Source organism: Globicephala melas, chromosome X (assembly GCF_963455315.2).
Source record: "Globicephala melas chromosome X, mGloMel1.2, whole genome shotgun sequence".
Classification (NCBI taxonomy): domain Eukaryota; kingdom Metazoa; phylum Chordata; class Mammalia; order Artiodactyla; family Delphinidae; genus Globicephala; species Globicephala melas.
Window position 1 is genome coordinate 66693199 of NC_083335.1, and position 13983 is coordinate 66707181.

At 48.3% G+C, this 13983-nt stretch overlaps 1 protein-coding gene across 1 annotated transcript in view; it reads left to right on the forward strand.

Annotated features, from left to right (window-relative positions):
• Nucleotides 1-782: 782 nt before the first annotated feature.
• LOC115850052 (protein FAM236D-like) overlaps nucleotides 783-13983 on the forward strand; it is a 150229-nt gene continuing 137028 nt past the window's right edge. The window contains 2 exon segments of the mRNA XM_060292028.1: nucleotides 783-818; nucleotides 1011-1174. Coding sequence (XP_060148011.1) covers nucleotides 783-818; nucleotides 1011-1174 — 200 coding nt within the window.

The window sequence follows — 13983 nt, forward strand, 5'->3', positions numbered from 1 at the left end:
CTGGGTGATAAACAGGGGGCAAAACTAAGCAGCTTCTGTTGAAACCCAAGCGTCAAAGATGGAATCTCATATAACAGGACTAGGTAACAAGGAGCTCTCACCTCAGTTGTTCTGATTTCAACTTAGCCCAGCCCAGGTCCTTCCCCTCCGTCCCTCACATTTTTCAAGCCCTCCAGTCCCCAAGCCACCTGTCCACTACCCATCAGATGCTGACGGTCTCGCAGTCAGCATCTCATATAACCCACTGAGAGGTAAACCTCTGCTGTTGATTTGGACTGTGGATACCATCACCCAGCTCACCCTCCTTGCTTTGATAACCCATTTAGACCCATACACCTCCCCAGGGCTTTAACGTACACAATCCTATGTATCTAAACGTGGGGAGGGTCCACACGAACACCCCTGTCTATGGCATCCCCACCAAAAGACAACTCACCATCTGCCGGAACACTTCTGCTTTATATGTTCAGCAATCAGAAACCTGGCTTAAGCCTGCTGGGAGGTTCAGAGGAAAGAAGAAAAAAAGAGACAGAGAGAGGGGAAGGGTGGGAGTAAGAGATACAGGAACAGAGGGGTTGTCACATACCAGAAATGTATCCACTGCTTGAGCACAGTGCACTGGGTTGCAGGAGGGAGGAAAGACAGGGCGGGGTCAGAGGGGCTGGAGGGGTGTGGAGGGCCAGGCCCTCAGCCTCTTTGCACACAGCAGAGTCAGGAGCTTAGCTGGTCTCTTCAAGGAAGTCCCGTCGGTCACTACAAGCACATCACACCCTCCTAGAAGCATGATATTCATTCCCTTCCTTCCACCTCCTGACGCGGCGAGTCTGCTTTCCCTCTGGTGTCATGGTTTGTCAGCCCCAGGAGCTGGGATGTGCTCTGTAGAGGTCACTGCTATATCCCCAGCACCTGGAACAAGGCCGAGATCTACATACTAACTTGTTGAATACCAGGGAAGGCAGGGACCATTAGGATGAGGCTATTCTTCTCCCTCTCTCCCTCTCCCTCTGCAGAACAGGAAAGGTCAGCTTAAAGACACTGAGGAATTTGTTGTTTTGTCTGACACCATGTAGAACCCATCCAATGGCACAGGATTGCCCAGGGAGCCTGCTGGTCCCCAAGGGTCTTGGAGGAGCCAGTTCCAGAGAGCCCTGGCCTGTTTCACCAAGTCCTTCAGGTGAGAGCTCAGAGCCAGCCTCTTCCTCTCTCACTGCTCACAGCCAAGCCAACATGCTTCCCCTTCCTGCTCCACCCAGAGAGTCCCCAGGCCATGCCTGACTTCCCCCAGCATTCCCAAGGGTCCAGTTGTCACTCTGCTTTCCTTTGTAGGGTAGGATATCAGACACTCAGAAGCTGAGACCTCAGGGCACAGACACAGACCCATGAACGGTGATCAAGCCCCCTGTGCTGCCACCTGTCCCTGCTTTCCCCAGTTTCTCGGTCGCTGGGCCCGAAACAAATGCTGCCACACTCGACTGTTTTCACCTCGCCTTTTCAACAGTGTAGTTTCCAACACTGACACCAGCCTCAGGTGAATTGGGGGTTGTCAGTGGTGGGGGGGTGTGGCAGAGGGAGGGAGCTAGCATCTTACTTAGCCCTATAAGGCTGTACACCCTTCTCCTTGGGGCAGTGCCGCTGGTTCCTCAGTCATGGTTGCAAGAGACTTCAGCCAATGAGGAGTGAATTTTCCACAGCAGACAGCTCTGACCCTGAGGGGAAAGGACTGCAGGAATGAGAAAGGAATAACATCTCTCTTCTCCTAACACCACACGGAGTCTTCATATCTGAGGACCACTGGGCAGTGGTTGTATAGAAGGGGATGGGGGAGGTACACGTGGAAAAAGCATCTCTGGATCCGAATAAAAACTCTTAGCCCCGCACACATAGAGTCAGATCCCAAGCACCCCCACTCCACCACAAGGCAGCCCCTCCAACAGGCAACCTGGTCTCTAACTACAGATTATTCATTTTCATAAGATGATTGTTTTTTTTCCCCTTTCTAAGGTGACCTTGATATGTATTGCAACATAATATCAGCAGGGGAAGTCTATCCCGGGAGTTGGACCATATTTGTCCCTTTAGCCCAACAACACGTGAAGGTCCTGTTAGATGTTGCAACACCAAAAATGACCAGGCAACAGATAAAGATACAGGATACGCTCTTCATATCAAAGAGCCTAACTGGCACACACCAAAATATCCTTTTCTCCACGTAGTCCCCTATTCAAGGCCAGGAGTGGAAAAAGTGCTTGGACAGTGCCTGCTATGTGAATTAATTGTCCTTTAGCTGTTCAGAGGTGCAGTGTCTATAAGCACTAATGAGTCCCACGTGGAATAGGGCTCCGGTAGGAAACAACATTTGGGAGTCCCAAATAGATAGCTGTTTTATAGACCTTTTCCTACGCCCCTGGAGGGCAGTGAAGGTGGAACCCACAGGTACAGAATCTTAGTGTGATTGGTTTGCTTTAGGTCTAGTGTCTCAGCAGCTATTCCTGGTGGCCTAGGAACTGCCCATTTCCCCACATGGCTCTGTTCTCCTAGGCTGGGCCCTGTTTCATGGGGATGCTCAGTTCCATATCGCTGCTTCTCCAAAAGAGGCTAGGATCTCACATCCTGGGGCTCTATCCTGTCCAAAGTATGAGAGTATCTCCAACTCCCAGGGTCTTGGGAGCCTGCTGGCCTTTCACTCCTTTGTAGCTGCTGTTACCTCTCACATCAGTCACTAGACACGACTGAGGGTTACAGAGAGTGTCTGCCCATGCATGCGTGCGTGTGTGTGGTGTGTGTGTGTGTGTGTGTGTTTAGGATGTGAATATTTGTGGAAACAAGGAATTATACGCTGAAATCTGGTGGATAAACATGGAGAGGGGTTCAGCGGCCACACCTGAAATCCAAGCAGCAGAGATGGGATTTTATGTAGCAGGATGTGGTATCAAGGAGTCCTCACTTCTGATCCGCACCCTCAGAAAAGCCCCACCCTGTCCAGGTTTCTCAAATCTGACCCTAACATTTTTGAAGCCCTTTAGGCCCAGAGCCACCTGCCCACTACTGTCCAGACTCCGACTGACACCCACACACAGCACTATACATCATCTCCTGGAAGGAACACCTCTGCTGTCGATTTGATCTCAGGCTGCCGTCACCCCTCTCAGCCCCTCTTGGGGCTTTGATGCACCACATGGCCTTACCTGCATCCCACTTTGTACAGGCCTTTGGATTCTGCAGCCTCACAGCAGTAGATAGTTTCCCCTGCAAGCCCCAGATTCATAAGGTATTCCCCATATGCCTCCCCAAGAACACTCCCTGCCTGGGAGAACCATAATCTTTCTGGCTGACCTTGGGCAAGTCCTTCTTCTCCTTTGGGCTTGGCACTTCTGGAAGTGATTGCCTGCATTTTCAGTAAGTCATGTTCTCCTACCTGTGTGCATCCTTAAGCCTTGTGATCCTTGTCTGTTTGTGGCGGGCTCAGAATCAGCCGGAAATATGCCTCCCCTTCTTGTCAGCCATGATTAGGAACGCATGAACTTGTGCATCTCAAGAGAGGCCTCATTACCCCTTGAACAGTCAGGTGAACTGTCAGAGCACACAGGACAGTTGTGTGGAGGAAGTGGACAGACAGTTCAGCAGTAGGGAGAGGCGTGGGTCATCAGTTTTCCACCTTTGGTTCTCAAACATTACTGAGCCCAAGTTCTGAGCTCTCCTCCTTTGCATATGTTTCCCCCCACCCGCAAGTACATCATATCACAATCCCTGAACCCTAGGGATGGTTCAGGTAGGTGAAGAAAGTGGACAGTTCCTCAGGAGAGGGTATGGGTCAGCAGGATCTCCCAGCTCTTATGGTGAACAGATGACCATTGGAGCCTACAAGTGAGCAAGAGATTAAACATGGTTTGTTTGGTTTTTTCTTTTCTTTTTTTTTTCTCACCCCATCCACCCTCATTCTCTCTGGTGCTATGTCCCAGTGAAATCCTGGGCAACCTTTGGAAGGTGGCAACATTTGTCTTCAGCTCTGCCAAACATTACACAGCCTGCTGTGTTACAGGGGCTTCACACGTGTTCAGTTTATTCTCCAGTCTTCCAAAACAAGGGGAGTGGTGTGAATGCCATTCTGAGGTCACATCACCAGCAAGGGACAGAGCCAGGATTCAGTCCCCGGCTGATCTGAGGCAAGGGCCCTTCCATTACAGCAGTGCAGCCTACACGCCATTGGTCCCAGCTAGGAGCCCTGGGTTCTCTCTGTCACAGTTCACCCTCTTAGGGACAGGGATTCTGTACATACAGTCCTACACCCAACAAAGCTAAAACACTAAGGGGGTCAGGGTTCCTAGGTGACAGGATCACCTGGAGATAGTTGCCACTGCTCAAGGTCCAATCTCATACCACGCCACACCCCACTGGAGAATTATCTACATTAATAGAATGATGGTGGTCATCCAATGGAAAAAGAATGACATCTGCTGTGCCCTTCACCTGTTGCTCCCTGAGGCAATTCTACAGACCTCCGGGACACTCCTGAGCATGGTCTGAAAACCACTGGTCTCATACAAAAGATGGAGTCTAACGGTGGGCCTTTCAAGCACAGAATAATGTGTGTAGCCCTCAGCTTTCCAAGGCGGGGAGCTCAATCATTCAACCTTCCCAATGGAGAGCACACTCTCGAGGACCACAAACACAAAAGGCTGACCCATCCGGGTAGTCTTAGGTTGGAGGGGGACCAGGACAGAGGGGCAAAGAGGGGCCAAGAATGATACCCAGGTCTCCAGCTTGAGTGACCTGTGGCGTGGGGTTGCCATTCACCAAGATAGGGATCACAAGTGGAGAAGCAGGATTCAGCGGGAAGCTGAAGACATCAGGTCTGGACGTAGACACTGCTAAAATTCACAGAGCCGATGGGATGGTGGGGAGCTACCTTAAATATGCTCACAATGACAAAGGAAATCAACAAAATCCTATGCCACTTGGGGAGTGGATACATATGCTGTTTCATTTATTTAATTTTTTTTACATACATGATTATCCACATAATAAGTGTGTTATGTTTTGGTGTATGTTGTGAAGGTAGGGCTCAAACTCTGTGGTAACTCTACAAGGCATTTAATAATGAATAGTTGTTACAGTTACCATTCATCTCAGTGGACCAGGAGCAGCTCTGTTTTTTCTTCAGTTGACCGAACTGCGTTGGACTTGTATCACCCTCAGCGCTTTCTTAATATCTCCCAGTGCTGTCGGATTTACCTCATCAATCTCCACAGCATTCCTGAAGGGTTGAGAAGGACTTTGGGGGCTAGGGATGAGTCCAGGGGCTTATAGGAATAATAGCTTCTGTCTCACAGAAGGGCTGTGAGGATTGAGTGGGATGCCCTTCCACAGAGCAGCAGGTGTTGAACCGGGCCCAGAGCCGACAGAGCAGTTTCTTCGAGGTCAGGCACTTTGGGGTAGGCTTTGGATCTCATTTGTCCCCCCTTCCCCCCAACCTGCCCCAGCAGCCATTTGCATGAAAATCATGAATACACTAGCGATAGCTGAGAGCTTGCAACGAGGAGGGCTATGGACTGCTGAAATGATTGCTGGAGATATAGCACATCTCCTTCCCTTTTAACCCAGCTAGGGTCAAAGAACTCTCCCCACCCCAGCTCTGTGAAGTGAGGGTCAGAACCGTCATTTTGGTTTAAGAGAAGTGACCAGGAGAGAATCGCGGTCAGCCAGTCACGGTCAGGGATGGGTCTGGTCCTGGCCCCCAGATCTCCGGACCCTCAGTACAGTGTTCTTCTGTCCAGCTGGCCCATTATCATGTCCCGTTCTTCTGAAATACCTTGTCGTGGGGGGTTAAAATAGGCATGTTCCTCTACGGGTAAAAGGGTCTAGCTTTGCTATGTACTCTATTCCTTCTATGCCTGGGAGGAGACAAGTGTGAAGGGGCTTTAGTGTTGGCTGACAACCTATCATGGGCCCAACTCATTACATAGTTTTCGATTCTTGCACATACATAGGTTAGGATCTCAGGTTGGCATCAGGGAGCACATCGCTGCACCTTCTCAAAGACTTGTTTTCGGTTATTGAAAATTGGGGTGAGTCTTACCAACCTTGCGTGGTTGTGGTGGGGGCTACATAAAGCAGCCAGTATGTACACCCCAAATGAAAAGCCATATGAGAAGACACAGGAAATAAAACGAAAAGAGAAGTGAGAGGCTGGGAGTAAACACATTCTTCAATTATAACACATTAAAGAATCATAGTTACATTATACAGAGAACTCTGATGAAACAGCTCGAGAAACACACACCCACAAACAAATAACAATAGGAAAGTTAGCAGAGAACCTGAACAGGTTGTTTACAGAAATACAAATGGTGATACAAAAGGAATAGGAGCTCAACACCACAGGCAATGATGGAAACAAAATAACAATGGGGTTACACTTTTCAAACTGCAAATTGACAAACATTTAAAAATTAATGATATCAAAAGAATAGCATACACCGATGTTGTGAGTGTGCGTTGGTGCAGATTGTTTGGAGAGCCGTTAAGCAGGGGTTGCTTGACTCTAATCTCTTGACCCTACAGTGCATCTCCACATTCTCCTTCTTCCTCCTGCCACAGACCAGAAGTAGAAGCAGACTGGGACAACCGTTACTTCCTAGACTAGAGCCCTGGGGGCTCAGGTGTCATGGCCTTAAGACCCATCGCAGTGTTCTACAAAACCTATTTCAAGCCCTGGACACACCTTTGGGCATCCTCAAGGTCAGGACCTTGGGAGCGTCCCCAGGGCTGAGCCTGAGCCTTGACTGAGCAGCCTGACTTCCAAGAATTACAGCCAAAGTTCTCCGGGTCTCTGTGAAACACAAATTTCTAGATCCGTGCTTCCCTCGATTGCACTACCTTGGCTTCCACTACCGTAGGCAAGAGAAATCTGGAGTTTGATTATGCATCCCCAGCATAGCTGTGGCTCCACTCCTTGCAAATTCAAGGGCAGTTTCAGGGATTTGGCAGCGCCTTCCTGTCTACAAACTGAGTTTCTGGATATGAGGATGGGTCTGGTGAAGAGAAGTACAATCTACAATTACCTGGGTTTGAATAAAATAAACAATGCGCAAGTCAGTCTTTCCTTAAGCCTCCAGGCTTATATATTCATAAATAGAGTAATGTAAAAATTGGGAGGCATCACTCTCAATTAGTCATTTAAGCATCTATGCTAAAGTGCAATGGTGGGGCTGGAAGCCTGATTAGAGTCAGTTTGAGGGAGAGCGAGGGAGAGGAAAGGGAAACAATGATATTAGTCAACGAGGCATCTCAGTACTTGAAGGAGAGCCAGAGAATGTATCAACTGCTTGAACACAGTGTACTCCTCTCCAGGATGGGGTAGTGGAAATCTGGGAGAGGGAGGCAGGGATGGGGTTTCAGACTCTTAGGCCTCTTTACGCCCAGCAAAATGATGAAGAGCTCTGCTGGCCTCTGACAATAAGCCCTTTCAGACATGACGTGCCCATTGCACCTCACAGAAAACATGAACTTCACTGGCATCTTGCTGCTGCTGAATCCCGACCAGGTGACTATGGCTTCTCTCCAACATCCCAGATCATCAGCTCCAGGAAGGCTGGGATCTAGGTCTCTAGAGTTCACTGTTGTATCCCCAGTGCCTAGAAGTGACCCTGGTGTGCACATAGCAGACCCGCAACACACTTGCTGAAAGAAGGAATGAATGTCAGTGTTAGCCAGGATGGTTTTTCTCTAGTTTCCAGGACAGGACTGGCTCAGCTAAAGGCACTGTGCCCTTCATGTATTTTGTCAGCACCATGGAGAATCCATCCAATGGCACAGGCTCACCTAGGGAGCCTGCTAGAGGAGCCAGTTCCAGAGAGCCCCGGCCTGTTTCACCAAGTCCTTCAGGTGAGAGCTCAGAGCCAGCCTCTGCTTCCCTCACTGCTCACAGCCAAGCCAACATGCTCCCCCTTCCTGCCCAACCCAGAGAGTCCCCAGGCCACGCCTGACTTCCCCCAGGGTTCCCAAGGGTCCAACGGTCACTCTGCTTTCCTTTGTAGGAGAGGATATCAGACACTCAGAAGATGAGACCTCAGGACCCACAGACACAGACCCATGAACGGTGATCAAGCCCCCTCTGCTGCTGCCTGTCCCTGCTTTCCCCAGTTTCTCTGTCACTGGGCTTAAAATGAATGTGGCACTCTTGATTCTTTTGGCTCCATGATATTTATTGTCCCTTTCCACACCAACATCCACCTCCTGTGGTTTATGGTTTGCCTCTTTTGGTGGGGGCACTGTGAGGGGGGATGAGTTGGGGGAGGGAGTTACCACATTACTTAGCCATATGAGTCAGTACTCCTGTACCTTGGAGCAGAACTGCTTATTTCTCAGCCACTGTTGGGATAGGACTGTGTTTGATGGACAGTAATGGTTCTACTGGTTTCAAACATTTCAAAAAGGGTGGCTGTTGGGTGTGACTGAGTGATAGCCATTGGGGCCGGGGGCCGGGGGGTGGTTCAAGGATCATGAGTAGAGGGACAGGGAGGCTGGGTCAAAAGGAGAGAAGATGTCATAGAACTCAAGGCTTTTAGAGGCGTTAGAGCCACTGGCCCCAACGACCCCCACCCCACCCTTAAAAAGAATCCCTCCAGCACATGGTCTCATCCATAACCTCAGGTCGTTGATCTCATATTATGACACCATGTCCTTTTGTAAGCTGCTCTTGGTATGTATTGCAGTAAAATAGCAGTACGGGAAGAGCTGAGTCTGACGAGTGCTTCCCAGAACTGAGAAGAGCCTGGGCTTTTCTGGGACTGCTCTGCTCCTGGCTAAGGTTCTGCTAGGGAAGTCCAGCCGCGAGCAGTCCACACCCCGATGGCCTGACAGAACCATTTGTTTCCTAGGAAACTCCAAGTCCACCAGGCCCCTCGACTTGCTGCCTTTGGCTCTGAGCCACACCAAGGAAATGTGGGGTGCAGGGGCTCTGAGAGTTTCTCCTCTTCTGTTTTCCACTTTTTACAGTATTTTTTACTATAATATTTCAAACCTGCAGAAAAACAGAGAGACTGGTACAACAGCTACCACCCCTATTTAATAACACTTTGCCATAAGTGCTTCAGAACTCTCTCTAGTTTTGAATTAAATATCTTGAACACATATGAAGCATCCCCGACTCATACTCACTCATCTCCTCCCTAAAGTAGGTCTCCCTCCCGGGTGTCTGAATAATCCTAGGTCTTCATGCAGCTTCAGAGCAGTTCCCCCTCCTGTATGGGTGACCCCACGTCGCCTTAGAAAAGGTCCCCTGATGCCTTCTGGTGAACGTGGGGGATTCTACACCCCTGAATCCCAACTCAGAGGGCAAAAGAAAGAACACCTCAGCAGCTTTTACAGATAATCCAGGACTCAGCCCCCTCCCATCTATAACTTTCTTCTCTTGAGGTGGGCCCTGTGTCAGTGGTGGAGCTGAGCTCTTCATCTGTTTTACCAAGAGAGGCCAAGAGCACCACCCTCAGTCCCAGCCCTGCTCAAGGGATAGGAGTGTTCCATTCACACAGGGGGCTGGTCCCTTGCCAACTGCTGTCACACCCCGTGGGCTCAATGACCAGGTATGGCTGGTGGGGATAGGGAGGAAGGCAGGACTATGCAGGCCCAAGTCCTGGTGAGACCCATCCAATGGGTCTACTGGAAGCCAGCTGGGATCACCAGACCATGCAGCACTGTCCAAGGTGACCCATCAACCATTAGCTCCATCAATGCAGCTGATTCCGGCAGGGGCTCACTATACCGAGGTGGATACAGAGAGCAGGCGTGGTAGGCGGCCTTCTAAAATGGCTTCTGCAGACCCCTGCTTCCTGGCACTCCTGCCCCTGTATAATCCCTTCCTCTTGAGTGTGGACTGGACCGAGTAACTTGCTTCTAACCAACAGAATTTGTCAAAAATGATGGCATGTCATTTCTAAAGTTAGGCTATAAAAAAAACTGTGTCTTCCGTCTTGCTGGCACTCATTCTCTCTCTCTGGCTCATTTTGCATTCTTGCTCTGATGGAGAGGGCCACACGGCAAGGAGCTGATGATAGTCTCTGGCCAACAGCCAGAGAGGAACTGAGGCCCCCAGTTCAATAACCCACGAGGAACTGGATCCTACCAATAGCCACACGAGTGAGCTTGGAAGTCGACCCTCCCCCAGTCACGCCTTCAGATGAGACCACAGTCTATGAGCTGACACCTCGATTGCAGCCTCGTGAGAGATGGAAAAAAAAAGGAGGATCTGGTTAAATCATGCCCAGGTCCCCAACGTACAAACACTGGAGATAATAACTGCGTACCATTTTAGGCCGCCATGTTTTGGGGTAATTTGTTATTCAGTAGTCAATAATAACGAAGACAGCAGGAATCTCTGGGGACTGGGGGCAGGAGACAGAGGCCTGACTCAGGCTGAGAGGGCTTCTTAGAGGCCAGGGTGGTGCAGCGTGTGCCCACATCTTGGTCTGGCCTGGGGGCTTGTCCTGCTTTGTCACTAATCATCTGTGTCACCTTGGGCAAATCACTTGAAGTCTCTGGCTCAGTTTGCTATTCTGTAACATTTAACTGATGCTCAACTTGCAGGACTGTTGGAAAGATAACTGTCGATTTATCTGTAATTCACATGACAGAATGTCTGATACATACCAGGCCCTCAGTGAATGGCAGCCATGAGTATTAACATAGTTAATTTGGAACCCTGCATCCACCTCGCAGAAGCTCCCCAGAGATCCTGGAGGGTTCCAGTACTCAAAAACCCAATCCAGGGAAAAGTATCTCCCTATCAAGTAGTACAGAAGCATTTGTTCCTCCCAGGAAGGGAGGCTTATCTGAGTAGATACTTTTCTAAATATTCTGGGGTGAGGGAGGCAGGCCCAGCTGGATGCAATTCTGAGGCCTTATCCCTCATACAAAGGAACAAATACTCGCATTTCTCCCTCCCTCCCTTCCGCCCTCCCTCCCTCCTTCCATTCCTCTCTCTCAGTTGCCTGTTTTCAAGATCCTATCTCCGCAATTCTGCCTTTTTTCACTCATTTCATGTCTACTAAATATCCAACACTTCCTTATGTTTTCCTTGTTGTAGCCTGGATAAACTCATATCAGCATTCTCATTGTGCACTGGTCTCTGGCTCCTTCAGGCCACAGAGGAAAGTCCCTGGCCACTGACTTCTGGGGAACAGCTGAGGTGGGCATCACCCTGGCCTCCCCATTATCCCCTAGAGATGGTGCATTTAGAAGGCCCAGTTTATACGGGATAGAAATCTGTACAGGACAGGAGCTCAAGACACATTCTAGACCAGGAGTGGAGACTTCTTTTTGGATCACCCAGATCCCAAATGAGATGATCTGGTAAGAGCCCCTTTCCATCCAGGATTTTGTCTCTCATCCCTCAGACCTTCCCCTTGAACATCTGGACTCTGCTTTTCTCCTACAGCTTCATCTCTCTCTACAACATGTCTAAAATTTGCCTTCAGTCGCCCCCGCCCCCCCCAAAATAACAAAAACCTTTCAATTCTGCCCTGCTTCAGGGCCTTTGCACCTACAGCTCTCCTCTGAAAACACTATTTCTCTATTTGACCTTCCACTTGTCCTTCTGGTCTCTGATATTCCTACCCCCAAAAGGAACCCTTGCTTGTTCCCAGATCACCCCAGCCCTTGGTCACCTGTCCCCGCTCTGCTGTGCACACAAACATGCCAGGTACTTTTCCCCATCACAGCATTTTGCACAACTGAACTGTCACCTCTGGTAAGTTAATTTGCATGATTCTCCCACCCAAACTCTCACCTCTGGGGCAGGAGCTGTGCCTTGTTTGTTCTGGAACACCCAGTATCTGACACAGGGATTTCACATACAGTGGGGACCCAATAAATGTTTATTGAAAAAGCAATGAGTCAATGAGAACGTTTTCATTAAGTCTTTATTGTGCCTATACTCTCTGATCTGGGACAACATTGAGCAGTATCCTTTTATTTCCTCTAGCATGGAGTCCAGAGCCTCCTGCCCGACAGGAGCTGGATGTTTCCCAAGTCTGGGCTGAGAACAGTCTTCCTGGAGGTGTCAAGAGCTTTCCTGCATTCCTGACATGAATCTGGTCTGGCCCAATGTACGTAGGGCAGACCACAGAGGTGTGTGACCACAGGGGATACAGAGACGGGTGTAGCTGCCACCACAGCTGACAGATCCCAGGCCCAGGGGACAAAGCTCTGAGGCCTCCTCACTCCCTCTTTCACTTCAGGACAGTTTTCGGAAGGGGGCCCCCTGGTTGTGATGCTGCCACTCGCCAAATGATCCAGTGGACAAACAGGGCCATAACTTGGCAAACAGCACTAGAAATTCTAGAGGCCTGATTTCTTTTAACCTACTGTATGTGTTCTCCTTCAGCTCATCAAGCATTTAAAGTGGTTGCTTTAAATTCTTTGTCAAGCAAGACTTAGGCATGTGGTTTTTTATGTTGAGTTTCCGGGGATTTATGTTATTCCTTTGAATGGGCCAGGTATCTGTGTATCTTCATATGCCTTGTGATCTTTCGGTGAGAATTTGGGAGGCTACCTCCTTATCATCTTGTGCTCTGCTGGGAAGGTGGTTGGGCAAGAGTAAGAAAAAATGCCATGGACTTTCCTATCATTTTTAGTGGGATTTTCTTTTTTTTTTAATTTGGGGGTTTACTTTGTTGTTGTAACTCTTTAACTTGTTTCTAAAGTTCGCACAAAGATACTTTGGTCTGTATGTTGCTGTTTACTTAGTATTTCCATATGAGAGTGATGGCCTAGAGTTTCCTAGTCTGTCCTCCTGTTGACATGACATCACTCTTTCAGGAACATCCCATTTTGAGAGCCCTGTTTCTCTCCATTTGCTTTTGCATTACAGGTAGTTCAGAATAAGAGACAAGCCGTTTCATGAGGTTTATACTGACTTTTTGGAAATGATATAGTGATCTTTTCTGATGGGTCAACAAATAGTTGAGAAACCATCCAAAGTTTACTGCCTTTACAACATGCAAGGTGTAGGTTGCAGCACATGTGTAATAGCTATGTACACTTTTCACATTTATGGTTCTCTTCATTGTCTCATCACACTGCTGCCTTAATCTGTCAGCTAAAGCATAATACTCTCTGACCAGACTGGCAAGGATCCTGAAGGGCTTTATAAAGTTTTCTATGTCTAGAAAGCTAAATGTTTTCTTTTCTCCATAGCACTTACTGTCTAATATATTTTTTACCTTAAAGATTTAGTTTGTTTATGGCTTCTCTCTCACTCCACTAGAATGTAAGCTCTATGAGGGCAGTGATTTGTGTCCATCTTGTTTAGTGCTCTACCTCAAGTGCTTAGAAGAATGACTAAAACACAGAAGACCTCAAAAGGTATCTGCTATATTGAGCTGGACTCATATCCTGAAACCTGAGGCTATCCTCAATAAAAGATTCACAACTGACCCCTTCCCCTGAATGCTCCAAAAGGCCAACGTTCAAGAGTGCCAACTTTGCTCACTATTTTATCCTAGCATCTCCAGCTAGATCATATTAGTGTACAATAAATGTCTTTCAAATCAATGCATGATAGACCATTTGGAAATTATGCAAGGTAATCCACTTGATGAACAAGTAAAAGGAGGAAAATCATACACGTGTCAATACATAATGTAAATGCATTCAATAATAACAGGGCCTAACATTTTTATAGAGCTCTAATTAATAAAAACTCTCTATATATTTATTAATTTCATCCCCACAGAAATCCTATGACGTTGGTAGTATCGTTATCCTTATTTTGGAAACGAAGAAATGGAAGAGTTGAGGAATAAGTAACTTGCCAACCCACACAGCTAACTAAGTGGCAGATCCTGATATAGTAGCGCAGGCACCTCAGCTCTAGCGTTTGTGCATCCAAAGACTACACTGTACTGCCTCTCTGGAAAACTACCAATAGCTAATCCTAAAGAAACCTTCAAGTGGTCAGGTAGGTTATCTGGATGGAAATACCAG